Source organism: Erpetoichthys calabaricus, chromosome 5, assembly GCF_900747795.2.
Source record: "Erpetoichthys calabaricus chromosome 5, fErpCal1.3, whole genome shotgun sequence".
Classification (NCBI taxonomy): Eukaryota; Metazoa; Chordata; class Cladistia; order Polypteriformes; family Polypteridae; genus Erpetoichthys; species Erpetoichthys calabaricus.
In genome coordinates, this window is record NC_041398.2 from 108,279,980 (window position 1) to 108,297,953 (window position 17,974).

The window sequence follows — 17,974 nt, forward strand, 5'->3', positions numbered from 1 at the left end:
CTGAATCTTTAATGTCATTTTATAGTCTTAACTGGTAATGAGGCAGTTTTAATCTTAATTTCCAATTTCCCCACGAGTTATTGCCATACAGCCTATTGTTGTATTGATAGTTATAATTATAAGGATTAAAAGGATAGATTAGATATAGCCTGCTCTCCTTCTCTCCCCCCATTATCCCCCACCCCCCCATTTTGCCTTCCCACATGAGGCTAGACCCCACTTCACAATGTCCCAGTCCTCTGACATACCGAGAGACAGAGCACGTCCAAAACAAAACAAGAAACATCAGAATTTTTTTTTGAGAATTAAAAAGTAGAGATCTATTGCAGCTAAAGTCTAAATACTATCTGCCAAAAATATAATCATTAACAGTCTTTAAGCTTAAAATATAATCTTCAGCAATTTTAAAATAATAAGATAATAAAATAATGAACCCTGGGATTGGTGTTAAAAAGTGGTCTACGATAAGCATAGTAAATCCTAATGCATTAATAGAAACAATAAACCAAGGGTATGATGTTAAACAGTCTCCTTTAGAGTAGTAAAAGAAAAAAAAAAAAAAAAAAAAAAAAACCCTATTCTAATTACGTCCACACACTCACGTCTGTAACTTCCACCCACTCACGTCTATAACTGTAATTAAAACAAAAGGCTTACTCAAAAAATATAAACATATAGCCTCCAAGTAAAGATAAGGATGTATGATTATAATACCCATATCTTTACAAGTGGATCAGACAGCAGGTGATAGCTCCTTGCCATGCCATGACAGAATACGGCTCATTATTGTCTTTCAAAAGAGTGTCTGGAACAGCTTCTTTAATTCCTTTTCAGCTTCCTCCTTGCTTGAAAATACATAAAATTGGCCATGAACTTTCACTTTCAGTTTGGCGGGATACAAGAGGCTGTATTTGATATCGGCTTTCCGTAACAGCTATTTAATGTTGAAGAAGGCTGCCCGTTTTGCAGCTGTTAAAGGTGAAAGGTCAGGGAAAATACAAATGAGATTATTTTCAAATATAATCTCTTGCTTGTGTCTGAGAAGTGCCATCACTTCAAGCTTACATCGTAGTCGCTCAAAGCGAACAATAAAAGACCTAGGTTTAAAGGTATTTGAACTGCGTATACGATAGGCTGCTGCTATCTCAGTATCTGGTTTAAAGTCATCTCCAATTATGTTAGAAAGTAATTCTACTGCAAATTTCACTAGGTTTGTACTTTCTCTTTTCTCAGGTAGATCTTCGATTCTAATATTATTCCTTCTGTACCCATCCTCCAGGGCTGCAAGTCTGTCTCCGAATTTTTTGCATTCGGAATTCGCAGCTTTAGCTTTTTCATCGGCGTTAGATGCCAATTGTTCCGCCGTTTCAATTTGAGCCGTGAATGCCTGCTTAACGTCACCCAGCTGATCGGCAACGTCATCCAGCTGACCAGCAAGTTTTTTCAGTTTGGATCTGTTTTCTTCAATGTGTTCCTCTAATTTCCCCAATATGCCTTTAAAGGTTGCGTCAAAACGATTAAATAGACGCATTTCCTTGTCCTTGTTATCCTTCTTAAGTTCCTTCCTAAGCTCACTCGTGGCAGTAGCCAGTAATGCGATCATCTCTTTCAGTTCGGACAGATCACTTCGGCTTTCGTGCTCCGCAGGTGGAATTGCAGCTCCTATTACAGCCGATGCTGCGGGCTCGCGATGAGTAGATGAGAGCACGTACTGCAGGGCCTTTTCTAGTTTCGAATGATCCTCTGAAATTGACGATCCATCGTGACCTGCATCACTTGCACCCTCACTCCCATTTTCGCTCTTGACTGAAGACGATACAGTGGAGAGGGTTCCTAAGAAGTCTGCGCATCCGTCTGCTTGTTCCAGGTCAGTCTCCGAGAGGCCGTACCTCGTGCTCGGGCTTGATGTCTGTCCAGGCTTTGATGTAGCTTTAAGTTTCTTTTCCGGTTCTTTCTGACCTCTCTTCTTGTTACTCATGTTTATATATTATATATTGTAGTGGAAGTTCCTTGGGTCGGGTAAATACAGGATACCTCTAAATAATAAGAAATACGTGGGAAAATAAAGCCGCTGCTAATGGAGCTCCGGTTCAGACGTCCATCTCCTGTAACGGACGTGTGTTTTTGATAATGTGCAGTCTTTGGCTTACGCCAAACATGGAATTTTGTCTGAGGTACAAAAAAGCAAAAATTGCGGTTTTATCAGACCATGGAATCTTCTAGCTGATTTCAGAATTTCTCATGTGCCTTCTGGCAATCTGTATTCTAAAGTTGTGATGAACCCAGGAAGCAGTTGTCTGTATAGTTTCTCCAATGTCAGTTAGTGTGGCTGGTAACTCCTTCAAATTTACTACAAATCTCTTGGTTGATTCCCTTACTTGTCTTCTTCTTGCATGAATTCTTGTGAACGTTCTCCTGTAGAAATTTCCAGCTATTAATGATTTATTTAACTGGGCTCATGGATATTCAGTGACTTGAATATTTTCTTATATCTATTCATTGTTCAGGGTTGGCCACATTACTGATTAACTACAAGTTAGATCATCCAGATAAGATACCCTGGTATACTGTGTGAAACTGATTGCCAGCTGAATTCAATACGGAGCAGATAAACACCAATGGAGTAAAATAATAGAAATGACCTTTGCAAGAGGCTTGTAATTTTACTCTCATATGCAAAGTAGCCAAATGACTAGTGATGGGGTGCCAGGTCTCATTGTTATATGCTTGTATGTCTGCAGACTAAAGACAATTGTCTTTTTAAGTCTGCTAAATGAAACGTTCTTTTAAATTAAAGAGGTATTGTTTGATTCTTAGTGTTCAGCATTGTTACTTTTTGTAACATATGGGAAAGAGAAATAATTTTTACTGCTTACATTTTTGGGTAAGATTTTATTTTTCTCTTTTTTAGATGCCTATACAACATCAGAAGTAACCTATATTTGGACACGAAATGCTACTGAATCAGTAGTTGTTGCAGAAGATGGATCTAGATTGAACCAGTATGATTTACTTGGACAAACTGTTGGAAAGGAAACTGTAAAATCCAGTACAGGTAAGGAATAAAAAAAATTAAATAATTTCTTTAATTTAATGCAATATAAATTTACTTAATGTAATCATAAAAAGAATATTTGAATTACATTCCATAAATGGGCAGCCAAGGCGCTATGCTTATTCCCATTGGTGCATTGAAGAAGAAGGTAACTTTTAAGGGCAGAATCTTTAAACATAAAGTGAGTGAAAAGTAATTGTAAATATTGGAGTGCATATGTATTGTATTGTAACATCATGAGTATGATGTTAAACTGTCCAGCACTGCAAGTGGTCCTCCAACTTCCAGAGAAAACTTGGGGGTTTGTGGTAGGATTAACACCCTAGCCACCATAAAATCTTCACGCAGCTCAGAAATGGCAGACAGGACTCCTTTCTGCTCTCCGCTGGATTAGCTCTGCTCACCCGTAGGAAAGCTGCTCACATTATGAAGGTGGCAAGACAAAGCCCTCAGGAGGTTCATCCCCAGAGGAGTCGAAACCACTGAAGAGCAGAAAAAGGTCAGGCCTGTTAGGGATCAGAACTGGTGTGGTGGTGAGACGTCACCTGGTACACAGCAGCACTAGGGTCCAATTTGAGGTGGCACATCTGGGTAGGTGCATGTGACATATTGTCTGATGTTGGAGGAGCTTTGTAAACTCTGCATTTCAGTGGTGGCACTCTCTGAGGTGCACAGACCAGGCACTACTACCAGGTCTACAGAAGTGCCCAGTTTGTGAATTCTAACCACAGACTTTTTGTTGCTACTCTGAAGATCCAGCTTAGGTCCAGTAGACTACCACCTACTAGGAGAATGAGGCTGGACCTGGCCAGACTCCAAAATCAGGCTGTTTCTTATGAGTTTATATGCAGTTTGTGTAAAGAACTTGCAGACTTAGGTGTGACTGCTTATCCTAATGTGATGTGGGAGACCTTCCGTTACAAGACCCAGAAGGCTGCTGAGGGTTGTGTTGGTGTTGCTGGTGTTCCCACAGAAGGAAGTATTTCATCTCGCAGGGCACCCTGGATATCATTGAGAGGAGTCGCAGTGCACGGTTTAATGGCAACTTCAGTCTTTACTGAGAACTGAGAAGGACAATTGCGAGGGCTTTGAGGGCAAATAAGGAGGTGTTTGTTAGAGGAATCTGTGAGCAAGTGACAAACCATCTATGGTGTAGTAACCCATGTCCTGCTACCAGAGGAATCAAAGCATTACACACATCAATATCTGTTTCTTGGAGAGTCACAGTCAGGGCAGGTGCTGGAACAGTCCTTATGAATGATGCTGTAGTTGTGACCCACTGGACTGGCTACTTTGAGCAGCTTTTTAAAGCTGATCCTCTGTCTAGGACATTGGACTTCTCTGGGTCCACGGTTCTTGAGACTAATCCTCCAATTGGCTGTTAACCATTCAGTCTCACTGAGACAGCTCAGGGAAAGGGAGGCTGCAGGGATCTGTGGTATCCAGGAATGTCTCCATGCTTGTGGTAAGGCTGTTCTGGCACTGCAAGCAATCTCTGCTTCCATTTGGGAGAAGGGCATCATCTCAACTGACTGGAAAGTGGGACTTGTCATTCCTCTCTGGAAAGGGAAAGGTGATTGCCTGGATTGCGGCAACTACAGGGGGATAACTGATTACAGTGCTGGGTAAGGTCCTTGCTAGGGTCATCCTCAATAGGATCTGTGATCATTTGCTTACCTACCAGCACCCAGAGCAATTTGGTTTAATGCCCAAGAAGTCTACCATCGACCGCATAGTAGCACTGAGGTTTCCCATCAAGTGCAAACATAAATATTGGCACAGTTTCTTTTCAGCCTTTGTCAATTTTCGTAAAGCATTCAACTTAGCTGATCGAGCTACCCTGTGTAACATCCTGAGACTTCACGGGAGTCATGAAGTTGCTGGAAAGGGGTAAGTGGCACTCTCAATATCTTTGCAAGAGGATGAAGGTCCACGTCTTCAGAGTCCTAGTTCTTCCTGTTTTGCTATATGATTGTGAGACTGTGGTAAATTGAGGTCTGTGGCTGTTGGCATGGTTTTAAATAAATAATCACCAGATTCACATCTTCAGGTGGGTTTGTGGTAATGTGGCAAGAGCAGTTTCTGTGCCCGATGCAGGAGCAGACGGCCCTGCACTTAGTGCACAGGTGCAGGAACACCCATGACCATAATTACTGCCAAGAGCTGTGCCACGTCCCCACTTTAAAAGGGAAGTGCAAGAGCAGGATGAGGGAAGAATGAGAAGGAATTAAAAAAAAGAACAGAAAAAAGAAAAAAAAGTTAAAATATGATATCAGAGAGAAAAGGCAGGAGTGAAGGAGATATCTGGTGCAAATGAGCAGATCAAAGGTAGAGAAGGCAGACAGCCAGGAGGAAGTCTCTCGGAGCTTGTTGACGGCACTCTGGGGCTGATGGCCACTTGGTTGTAACGACATCTCCAGAGAGAAGCAGCACGGCTGCAGGGGAGTGAGAGGCTCTTTAGAGTTCTCCGGCTGGTGGTGCCATGGACCACAGGGGCATGAGCCTGGCAGTGGAAGTCGGAGACTCAATAGGGTGTCCTGTTGGGAGCCAGTGACAGCAACCGGGGCTCGAGCCTAGGAGAAGCAACAAAGATGGGCTGAATTGCTGGTAAGGCACCTCCTTGGTTACAAGGACCCGTTCAGGGTTTAGCCAAGGAGACATCTGTTTTTAAGGACTTGATTTTTAGGGACAGTTTCCTGCCACATTTTTAACCTCATTTTAAAAGAATTTTTTATTCGATTGTTTTAACCTTCACCATTACTTCATTTTATTGGATTATTTATTTATTGGACATTTTAGAGCACTGCACTATTGTTTTGAACACTGTTTTGTTTTGACTGCTCTTAATAAAAGTACTGAGCACTTGTTCCACCTACCCCTTGCTTTGTGAGTGTCCTCAGCTCATCCAGTTACGTTATAGACATGTTGGGTTGAAGAGGCTCCCAAATTTGAAGTGGGAGCAAGGAGTCAACCTGCACCATCACACATGGATGTTATCCAGTGACCTAAAAAGAAGACTGGACTCCTTCGGTACTGTATCTCTTTGGACAATCACTGGGGACCGCTGGTTTGACTTTGTATCAAACAAGTGGTTGCTCATGGAGTCCCAAATGTGGCACATTGTGAGGAAGCACTGGTTAGGGTAGTACGACCATGTGGCACGATTCCCCAAGGATGATCTGCCTTGCAGGATCCTCATTTTTGAGAACCTGAGCAGCTGGACCGGACCAAGATGATGACCACATAACACCTGGCTGTAGCAGATAGATGGTCATTTCTGGAGGGTGAGACTGGACCGCATGTCTGCTTACAGGGTCAATTGGGATCCCGAGCTGTTTTGTCATGTGGTGGATGCAGCAACATGCTGTACCAGTGCATGTTCCCCAACCTGACCGGACCTGTATTGTATTGCACTATGCCAATTAAATTTAAGTGATATTCAAAAAGTAGGCATATTGGCTACCTATTTAACACAATTAAAGGATATATTCAGTTCTATAAAAGTAGCTATAGTGGTATTAGTGGCAAGTGGGATGCTGCTTCCCCATCTTCCAGAAGATGGTGCTGTTGTGCAAAAATTAAATAAGTAGTAAATATGCCTCATTAATTTAATATATTGATGAAATCAATGTTTATAGCAAACACAACTTACTTGTCATATTCATTTTTTTGCAATTTTCCATGATATACTGAATGCAGTTTTTTATGTACATGTGATATGGATTTTTGCCAATACCACCACTTCTAATGCTGGAACATTCAGTGCACGCAGTAACAATGAAAGTTTACCTATAGATCTCAGTTTTAACATTGAATCTAAATTCTAGGATATGGTAATCATGTCCTTATATTTTTCAATACACTGTTAATCACATACTGTATGTTGTCATTTATTTCTGAGCAAAAGCAGGTTCTGATTTTAAACAGGGATTAAGCTAAAAACACCACTCTTGCATACATCATATGCTTTAATGAATAAAGAGGAAAAAGATAGTTGAGCATGGTTTCAGTTTTTTAAATATCAGATTTTTCCTAAAATATTAAGTCCAAAAAGTATTATTTTAGAAAGTGCAAATGAATCTAAGAAATTTAATAACATAACATTTATTTTATACAGTGTCATTAACCATCAGCACAATACATTTCTCTATGAAAACCTAATTACCATAAAGTATCCAACCTGATAACAACATCAGAAATGGAAAACAATTTGCTACGGATGCAAAGCAACTAATTACAACTGGAAAGTTGCAGGAAACTTTAGTTCAGCTGTGTGGCTTTAAATAACAATAATATTGGAATCTTGTAAGATAAAGTGTAATTAAGTAAGGTAGTCTGAAAGAAAATAACACAAGGAAATAAAAGGTTTTAATCATATTTTCCAACTTGTAAATGGTAAGATTAGAAAGCATAGCAAAATAAATTATAATGGAGTTCATTTTCAGAGGCGTAAATTTAGATGAATAGTTCTAGAAAGTAAAAGTGTTGACGTGGATCATTAAAATAACCAATTTATGACAATGGCTTTAAGGGAATTAAAAACACCTTTCGGTATACTTTTTGCACTATGCATATCCAGTATACAGTACTGTTGTAAGAAGCTGTCAAGTATATAGTCACCAGCAACAACCAACCTTGGACATGATGCTGTCTATCTTTCATACCACAGGCAAAGGAAAAGGGGGGCCAGAGGTTCATTGACCTCCCTATGGATGCACTATATTGCTAAAGTAAATCTCCAATAAAGGGTTGTTTTTTCCCTCAAAAGTTATTTATTTTTATTTTAATGCCACAGTTAAAGTAAATATGTTGCTTATCAAGGAATATCTGACCTAAGCAACTTTTACTTGCACGTCACCTGTCTTTAAAACAGAGAAACGTTCTGTACTACATAAATTACAGATTACTGTTTCAAATTTGTCCCCCGACAGGTCACTTGAACTTGTATAATTTGTATACAGTATTTTCCTCTTTTACATGTTAGACAGCTTCTCCTGTAATTTAAATGACTGCAAAGACACGCATGTGTGCCCATATGTATGCCTGCGTCTTATGCTGAAGTGTGAAGTCTCTACAGGTAGTGGCACAGCACTCTGAGCAAACCTCAGTCACACATCACACACACCACCATGACAAAATGTTTAATAAGAAAACTGTTTCTTTGATGAAATTAAGAAAACATTAAAAGTGCTTTAAATTTCAATCAATCCATCCATTTTCTAAATCCATTTATCCAGATCAGGGATGCAGGGAAGGTGATTGGGTGCAAGATAGAAATAATCTCAGGAAGAACACACACTCATCGCCAATCTACCTAACCAGCATGTCTTTCAAAACAATTAATCTATTCTCAGAACACCTGATGCTATGCATTCATTTGGTAACTTGTTTGAAAATAAGAACGTGTATTTTGTCACAAGTACAATAAGCAGAAAAAAAAAGTCATTTCAGTTTCGTTAACTGAAATTGTGTACTTTTTCAGAATTTGAAAGTTTTAAACATGTTATAGGTGAGATTTAGATTATATTGAACCTTTATATGACGAGAATTGTATATGTGGTTTGAGATTTAAATATGCAGCAGTACTGTACAGACTTCACTGCAAAAAGTGAAATCTAAGCAAGTGAAAAGTATTCATATCTTGACATTAAATCGTGTTTTCCTTATTGTAAGAATTATTACTGAATTATCAAAAACTTTGTAATTACAATTATTTGGCTTGCTTTAAGAAATCTTGTCATGGAAAGTTTGCTTACACCATTAGCAGATTTTTTTGCTAAATAAAAGCAAAACAACTCCCATTTAAAGTTTTTTTTTCTTTTGTCTAGGATTTGCATATGCATTTTTTGCAGTGTATTTTTTATGGTTTGTCTGCCCCCTAAGCCTAAATGGTAAACTCCAACTATGATTCACACACTCATCCGCGCACATTTAAAACTTGAGAATTTGTTGTTGATAAACAAACTATCATTCTTTTGTATTTTGGAAAGAAGTTAAATTACACAGAGGAAATATAAGAAATAAAAAGGAAAAACATTAGGAAATGAACTGAGGGTCAGGTACTGTCAGTTAGCAGTGCTACTGGCTATACCCATACGCAAGCCAATAGCAAAAAATGCAAGTAGTAAAAACATTTTTCTCATTATAAAAATATTCTGCTTTTATATTACTTTTAAATTAAGGCCTTTTTGTTTCTTTCTCGACTGATAGTCATTAATTGGAAAAAAAAAAAACAAAGCTTTTTTTGATAGTGTGTTTATGTCTGCTCAGAGAAACTCAGAACTGATGCTCAGGGGAAAAAGATGCAATTCAGAGATATGTACAGAATCGAAATAAGCTAAAGCTAAATCAGATATATTTTGTTGAAAATACTCAGCTTTGAATGGGGTCTGTCTATCAAATGCTGCATTTCTCATGCAACATTTTTATCAAGGGTGAGAAAATAAAATCTTGCAACACCTATAAAATGAATTCTTCACCTCCTTTGGAGTTCATGTCTGGCTGAATGATTTTGCAAGATTTATTCAGTAGCCTGTAGGGCTGCCTCATGGCTAATGTCTTATGCTATTCTACTCGATAATTTGCCAGGTTCAAAACTATACAGTATATCTTTATTTCCTACCTCTTAATTATTTAAAAGTTGAAATTTGGAACATAATCATGGTATCACAGATACTTAATTTAGTTGTTCGCTTATTTAATTGCTTTCTCTTTCTCACTTATTATACACAAAGCAACAAAAGTAAGCAAAGTAGATTAACCTTAAAATGATTTGTATTCACTAGCATAAGCATTAAAGTTTTGCTATTGTACATTTTCATAAAAATAATAAAAATTAATCTGCCAAACTTTAGATTATTATGAAAGTTTGGTATGGGGTGTTAAATATATACAGTATATATAAACTATTGCAACCATTGTATGATCTGCTCTTCACAAACTGAGGGCACCGTGGCGGATGTTAGCAGATTGCTGGCCAACCACAAAGCGTTACCTGGTAGGTAACCACCCACACTAACAGATTGTGACACAGACTTTGAATGCCGTGAATATATATATATATATATATATATATATATATATATATATATTGTGACCACCACCGCTTGGGAACAAGGCCGCTCTTCAGAAACCACCTTTTAAACAGTGTTTTAATGGGAAATAAACACAATTTTGCTCACTCTTCCCCTTCCTCTGTGTGGGATCATCGGCTTGCGCTGGGCTTCGAACATTTAAAACACAGAGCCACGCTAATGTGTCACTCTCCTTTCCTCTCTCCCCCAGACCCCTTTTGCTCCGGTCGCTGCTCCCGAGCCGCTGTACCCAGTTGAAGAAGCAGACTTTGTATTCTTTTGACCTGGTGTCACAGCTGAGCCATCACGTTTGACAATTATTTCCAGTGTGGGCAGCCTGCCTCTGAAAAGGTCTTGTTTGTTTCTGCCAGTACAGCAACAAAGCTTTTACTTCTCGGAAATCCTTCTTTGCTCTCCTGTGCAAATTTGTGACCCAGGCCTGACATATATATATATATATATATATATATATATATATAATATACTAGCCATCCCCTGCGGCTTCACCCGCATATTAGTGAAATAGGGCAATGAGGAGGGCCCCGCCCAGCTCTCTACTCCTTACGTTATTCTTCCCCCTCCCTGCAGCCCGATGAGTCTCTCTCAGATTCGCGCTAATACATATGAACCGCAAATATGATACTTAGCACGATGAGAGAGTCACTAAATCAACGGAATGTTAAAGCAAATTATAGAAAAATACCCGCTCTAAATCTTTTAAGTAGTTCTCTCGTGAAAAGCAGACAGACATTCAAACGGGTCTAAAAAAGTATAAGAAATTTCGCACTTGGAGCACGAAATTTTTAAAACCGTTTCCTAGAGAGCACCTATGGGCCAAGGGTAACCTACATTCCAAATTTCAAATCCCAAGTCCTCATGGTCGTGGGATTTCGTAATGAGTGAGTCAGTGGTGTTTGGGTTTTATGTATATACTAGCCAACCCGCGGCGTAGCATACACCGCATAATTATTTATTGATGGGTGAACACTTCCTGAACGACACAGTTGTCCAAATGGGGTGGGTTTGAGGATACGACTGTGAGTGAATGAAAGGATGGAACTCTAGAGAGAGCAACATACAATTGTCCATGACTGAACACTGGTTTTGGCAGATACAGGCATATCGTTTTGAAAGTTTGCCCCGTGCCTTATTAATTGTCATTGCAAAGGCCAGTCTAACAGGAAATTGTCTGCGTGTAAAAGTAAAAGGCAAATTTGAATCTGATGGTGTCAGGGATATCCGGGGAATAAGGACAGTTTGTGAGGTAGGAGCTGCGATAGTTTTACACTCCAGTACTGTGCGGTAAATGCTGGTAACAGTCAGTCTAGTGCCATCACAGAGACTTCTTGCTGGCATGAGGTTTCTGAGAAGAATGACTACTGAACCTATTTTAATTTTGAGTTTATGCGGAGGCATGCCAGTGGGGGTAAGACTCTTAAGAAATTCTTCGGGGAATGAAACTTGATCTGTGGGATCGTCTGTGACGATGGAGTCAACGCTGGTGAAAGTTACTTCGTCAGTAGGGATAAGTTTCAGTACTTGTTCATTAAGATGTAGCGAGTCTTCATTGGTGACGCTTAATATAGCTCGCATACTGAGTTTTTCCGGAGTCACAGTTGAGAAGTCGATGTTGCCATATAGTTGTTGAACGGGATCAGAAATTAAAGGAAAACAATGTGAAGGTAATGGAAGTGGGAGGAGTGTTAAAGTTGGCGGGCGGTTTTGGGGACCATCCCCGTGTATTGTCCTACGGACAAAATAAAGCAAAATAGCAAAGTCAGTGATCAAAAGTACTATATTGCAGTGTTTGACAAAGTTATAGGGACAAGATGCCATTTATATACAGAACTGAATTATGGGAACAGGAAATGATTGGCAGGAAGTAATGTTGAATGCAGGAGCTGGAAATGAAGTCAATTGTAATGGCCGGATGTGATGTCCTATCGGACCACCGGAAGTGACGTCATGGTGGCCATTTTGGAACCCGGAAATAGAGTTGGTTATTTTTCTTCTGTTTTCCTGTTGAGAGATGAAGAGATTTCGGTAAGTACCACGTGACAACCCCTCATCTTGCAATGTTTCACTCACCTTTGGGCTTTTTGACTGCCTCCTAATCGCACGTGTGTGACTATATATATATATATATATATATATATATAATATATATATATGAATGGAAGAGAAGGTCTGTGATACGGTTTGCATATTTGCAGCTGGAGATCCACGAAGGGAGAAAAAACGAATCACGTATCATAAAATAGTTTTTTATTCCTGAGCTTTCAACCCCTATCAGGGGTCTTCATCAGAGGATAATGCTTAGACTTACAAGAATCAAAGGCAATATATAGCAACACATTCAGTGGGGTCAGGGGTTGGAGGTGACTAAGTCAGTATGATCAAGGGGGAGGGGGGGTTGTATAGTTTAATAATTGTGTACATGTCCTTCTTAAGTTGGCATATGCTGGATTTATGTCCAAGTGTCTGTTGATGGCGTTTTCATCTGATAGCCAAGACTCGGCCAACTCTCTGGCACTTTTAGTACTGCCCTTAAATTTTACTTTTACGTTGTCCCAGTTGAATGTGTGTCCTGTCGATTTAGTATGTGCATATATCAACGATAGTGCGTCCTTTCTTCTGACGGCATTGCGATGTTCCTGTACACGTGTTGAGATTCTTTTTGACGTTTGTCCTATGTATACCGCTGAGCAAGAATTGCATGGAATATTATAAACTGCGTTTCGTGTTTCGGCTGTCGATTTCTTGTTTTTAGCATTAAACAGGACCATGCGCAGATTGTGGGTTTATGTGCTATTCTGATGCCCCACTTGGTCAGGGTGCGTGCCGTGCCTTCTGACACATTATGGTGATACGGGAGTGAATGCCAGGTGGGGTGGGGGTTCTGATTTAAGTCGATTGTATGCTGATTCCTTTGGCGTCTGCTGTGTAGACTCCGATTAATGAATGTTTTTGAGTATCCGTTCGAGGTGAAAAGATGGAAGAGATAGCGTCTCTCATTAAATTTTGTTTCCTTGGTATTACAATGAGTGTGGACTCGTTTGAATAGGGTTTTCACGCAGCTCCGTTTATGAGATACCGGGTGGTTGCTGGCGAAGTGTAGAATCTTGTCAGCGTTGCATTGTTTGCGGTAAACACTTGTGGTCAGGGTGGCGTCACTATTTCTTTTGATGTAAATGTCCAGGAAGCTGATATGTCGGTTGATTTCTTTTTCCATTGTGAACTGGATTGCAGGGAATATTATGTTAATATGATTGTAGAACTCATTCAGCTGGTTCTTTCTTAATATGACGAATGTGTCGTCTACATAGCGTATCCAAATTTTGGGTGTAATCTGGGATAAAGCTATGTTTTCAAATCGTTGCATTACCAGTTCAGCTAGGAGTCCAGATAACGGTGATCCCATTGGCATGCCTTCTTTCTGTGTGTAATACTTGCCATTGAAATGAAAGTGAGTTTTTTGGCAAAGTGATATTAGGTGCATTATGTCTTTGCTGGACAGTTTGGTTCTTGGCTATCAGATGAAAACGCCATCAGCAGACACTTGGACATAAATCCACCATATGCCAACTTAATAAGGACATGTACACAATAATTAAACTATACCACCCCCCCCCCCCCCCAATCATACTGACTTAGTCATATATATATATATATATATATATATATGTATATATGCCATCCTCATAACCTGTTTTCATCATAGTTTATTTTTAATTTGTAGTATTTTTGATTATGTTTAAACACCATTCTCTACTTGCTATAAATGTTTTAAAACGTCATATGTATTATATCAGTAAAACACAGAAGTGCTTTAAGATGTAACTCATTCTAGTTTCTTTATTGCTAAGATGTTTAGCTAGATAGATAGAATTTTATTTGTAATTATCTGAAGAAAGTTTGATGCTAGCTACGATAGAATTTTTCTAAAATGAATTTTCACAATATATCACTTTATTTACAATAGGAAGGCTATTATGCCACTGTTCCTACTATAAGCTGAAACTTAATACACTAGGTTAATAATAATGGAAAATAAAATTCAGAATACAGTCAGATCTATAAGTATTTGGACAGTGACACAATTTTCATAATTTTGGCTCTGTATGCCACCACAATGGATTAGAAATAAAGCAATCATTATGTGATTAAAGTGTAGTCTTCCAGCTTTAATTTAAGGGGTGTACCAAAAATATCACATGAGCCGTTTAGGAATTTCAGACATTTTTATACATGTATACTACTTTTCAGGGTCTCTCAAAAGTATTTGGACAAACTAACATAATCATAAATATAATGATCATTTTCAATATTTGGTTGAAAAATCCTTTACATTCAATGACTGACTGAAGTCTGAAACACATGGCTATCTCTAAATGCTGGGTTTCCAGACTAGTGACACTTTGCCAGGCTTTTACTGCAGCTGTCTTCAGTTGCTGCTTTGCTTGTTCATTGGACTTTGTGCCATCAGTTTTGTCTTCAAAGTGAAATGCATGTCCAATTGGGTTGAGGTCAGTGAATTGACTTTGCCTGTGAAGAATCTTCCACTACTTTACATTGAAAAGGTCTTGATTTGCTTTCATATTATATTTTGGCTCATTGTCCATCTGTACTATGAAGTGTCATTCTGTAACCTTTGCAGAATTTGGCTGAATCTGAGCAGATAGTATAGCCCTGTACATTTCAGAATTCATCCTGCTATTTCTGCCGGTGTTCATATTAATAATAAACACTTGTGACTGACCTTCATTGGCAGTCAGGCATGCCCTTGATATAACATTGCCTCCACCATGTTTCACAGATGATATGGAATTTATCAGATCATGAGTTGTTTCTTCTTTTCTAAGTTCTCTTCTCATTCTGTCATTCTGATAAATATCGATCTTAGTTTCCTTTGTCCAAAGAAATTCTTCCAGAATTGGGCAGGAGTTAAAAAAATGTTTTCTGGCAAAATCTAATCTGCCCTTCTTCTGAGGTTTTCTAGACCTTCTGGTGTTGCTGGGTTCACCAGTATGTTCCTTCTTTTTAAGAATGTACCAGATAGTTGATTTGACCGCTCTTCATGTTACTGCTATCTTTCTAAAGGATTTGGTTTGTTAACTTAGCCTAATGAACTCCTGTTTTTACTTGTATGGACAGCTCTTTGGACCTCTTTGGATATTGAGAGTTCACAGTGAGAGCTTCCGAATGCACATTCCGCACTTGGAATCAATTCCAGACCTTGTACCTGCTTAATAGTTAATGAAATAATAAAGGACCTACTCCCACATGGCTATAGAATAGCTTGTCAGTCAAATGTCCTTATGTTTTGTGCCCCTGGAAATGGTGAGGCTATGCAGAAAAATGTATGTAATTCCTAAACAGCTCATACAATATTTTTGGTAAAACCCTTAAATTAAAGCAGAAAGTCTATACTTCAATCACATAACGATTGCTTAATTTCAGATTTATTATGGGGATGTACAGAGCCATGATTATGAAAAATGTTGTTTCTGTCCAAATACTTATGGACCTGACTATGTAATAAGAGAGTTCTGATCAATGATGACAAAAGAAAAAAAAAGCACTTACTGTAAGAGGGATCATCAAAGGTGATAAGAGTCAGCACATATCACCATAGCAATTAAAACCTTTATAACTAGAAATGTACTGTATTACAGTGACCACTGCTAGATAGAAGGTGTATAAAATACACATTTTACATTCCTTATATGCTCACGGCCAAATATCTAATTGTTTAACAATATATATATATATATATATATATATATATATATATATATATATATATATATATATATATATATATATTTGTAATCAGAACCTTTACTATTCAGTCAACTTTTCTTACTTCCCAAGTTGGGAGGAACATGTTGCTAATATAACATGTTATGTGTTAATATTACTTTTTTGTATTAGGAGTACTATAACATACTCCTTTTGAAATTGTAAGCAATAATATTAAAATGACCTTGACCTGAAAAGTAATAATATTACCTGTTTTGCATGACTTTTGGAGATCAGAGTGAATGGTCAGCCATTGTACAGTGCCCCTGGAGCAATTTCCTGGTTGAGCACTTTGCTTAAAGGACCCAGTGGAGTAGGATCACATCTGGCAGTAATGGGAATTGAACTGGAAAACATCCAAATACCAGCACAGATACTTAGCCATAGAATCACCACTCCACTCTACTATGGTGTCAGATACCGCTTTCTCAAAGCAAGTTTCTGAAAGAAAAACATTCCCCAAAAGTATCTTTATGTTGCTTATAACAAAATATACGTGAACTAAAAATGACTTTTGAGGAGGTGCAGTTCACTTTGATTAACATAGACATTTATTTTGCGCATAGTAAAAGTTTTTTTGGAAATTGCTGTCCATTGGATCAGTTCTAAACTAAAGCGCAAAAAAGTTGCAATTGCTTGCAGGGCCATTCAGTATTTAGTATTAGTATTTTTGATATGTTTTTTACTTTTGTTGAATAGGTCAAACTTAATTTGATTGCAAAAAGTCACATAACCTGTTAGTGTGTATTTATTTATTTGCTTTCTTACTTATCTACCTATTTATGTATTTATTTACTTAAAGAGCTTCTGTAAAAAAGAGGATAAAAAAGTTCTAACTATCTGTCTATCTATCATAATTACATTACATAATAACAGTGTCAATTTTAAGTTAGTTTCGTCAAGGGCCTATAATATTTTTAATATACAAAAATGAGGATACCTTTGTATTCCAGGGATCAGTAGTGCTCATTTAATTTAAGACCAATAACAAAAAATATATATCTTTTATTTATTTATTGCCTTATTGTGAATATATTGATAATGGATTGCTATAGTGGGCTCTGTCTGTGTGTGCATAAACACATCCAGATGTGTCTACAAATGTACCATATTACCTTAAAGGATATTTCTTGCTGAATATTTTAGAAAGTTTCATATATATATTTGTGAAGTCATAAAAGTAATGTAAAATAATTAATTAATAAAAAGTAATTATAATACTTTTTAAAAGTAGTATGGAGTATATAAAAATAAATGCATAAATAATAAAATATATACTGTGCAAAAAAGTTCAAAAATAAAAGAGTATATTGGGAGGAAGCATCAGATTGCCTGATAGAAGTGGGCAGAAAAGATCTACAGATCTCCATAATTCCCTTGAAAATAACCCAATCAAGCAATGGAAGCGTATGCAAACCCCATGTATCCAGTGACTGGGTCACCTTGTCTTATAGAACTGTAACTTATACTAATAAGTATAAGGCTAATAATGCCATCCCAAATATGATCAATCTTTTTAAAATTAAATGACAATTAAATAATAATTATAGATATACTTTAGAAAATGTACACTGTAGACCAGTGTTTCCCAAACTTGGTCCTGGGGACCCCCTGTGGCTGCAGGTTTTTGTTCCAACCAGCTTCTGTTTTTAATTGAACTCCTGGGCTAATTAAGTGAACTGATATTTCCCAAGTTCTGTGTTTAGGGAACACTATAGAAATTAAAAAACAAAGTTTGCTAAAAAAAAAAAAAATATTAAAATGTACCAAATAGTTATATAGGAATATTGTATTTTTTTTTCTTTTTAACAGTATTTTTATCTTGATTTTCATTCCACTTTTCTAGGTCTTCTAATCGTTTAATTAATCCATTATTTACTAATTAGTGGGTCTGACTCTAAAGTAGTTGCAGCTTTTGATTATTCAGTGTTGTTTGCCTGGGTGTCTGATCTGCTTGTTTTAAATTGCTATTATTAAGATACAACGAAGTGGGAAAAACTGCACAGAGAAATGGCAAAGTGTAATGAAATCAACAAAAGAGAGT

The 17,974-nt window shown here is 37.8% G+C and overlaps 1 protein-coding gene across 1 annotated transcript in view; it reads left to right on the forward strand.

The window, feature by feature from the left end:
• gabra2a (gamma-aminobutyric acid type A receptor subunit alpha2a) overlaps nt 1–17,974 on the forward strand; it is a 353,372-nt gene that overhangs the window by 220,729 nt on the left and 114,669 nt on the right. The window contains exon 7 of the mRNA XM_051928333.1: nt 2,912–3,055. Within this exon, the coding sequence (XP_051784293.1) occupies nt 2,912–3,055 (144 nt within the window). The remainder of the gene's footprint in view (nt 1–2,911; nt 3,056–17,974) is intronic.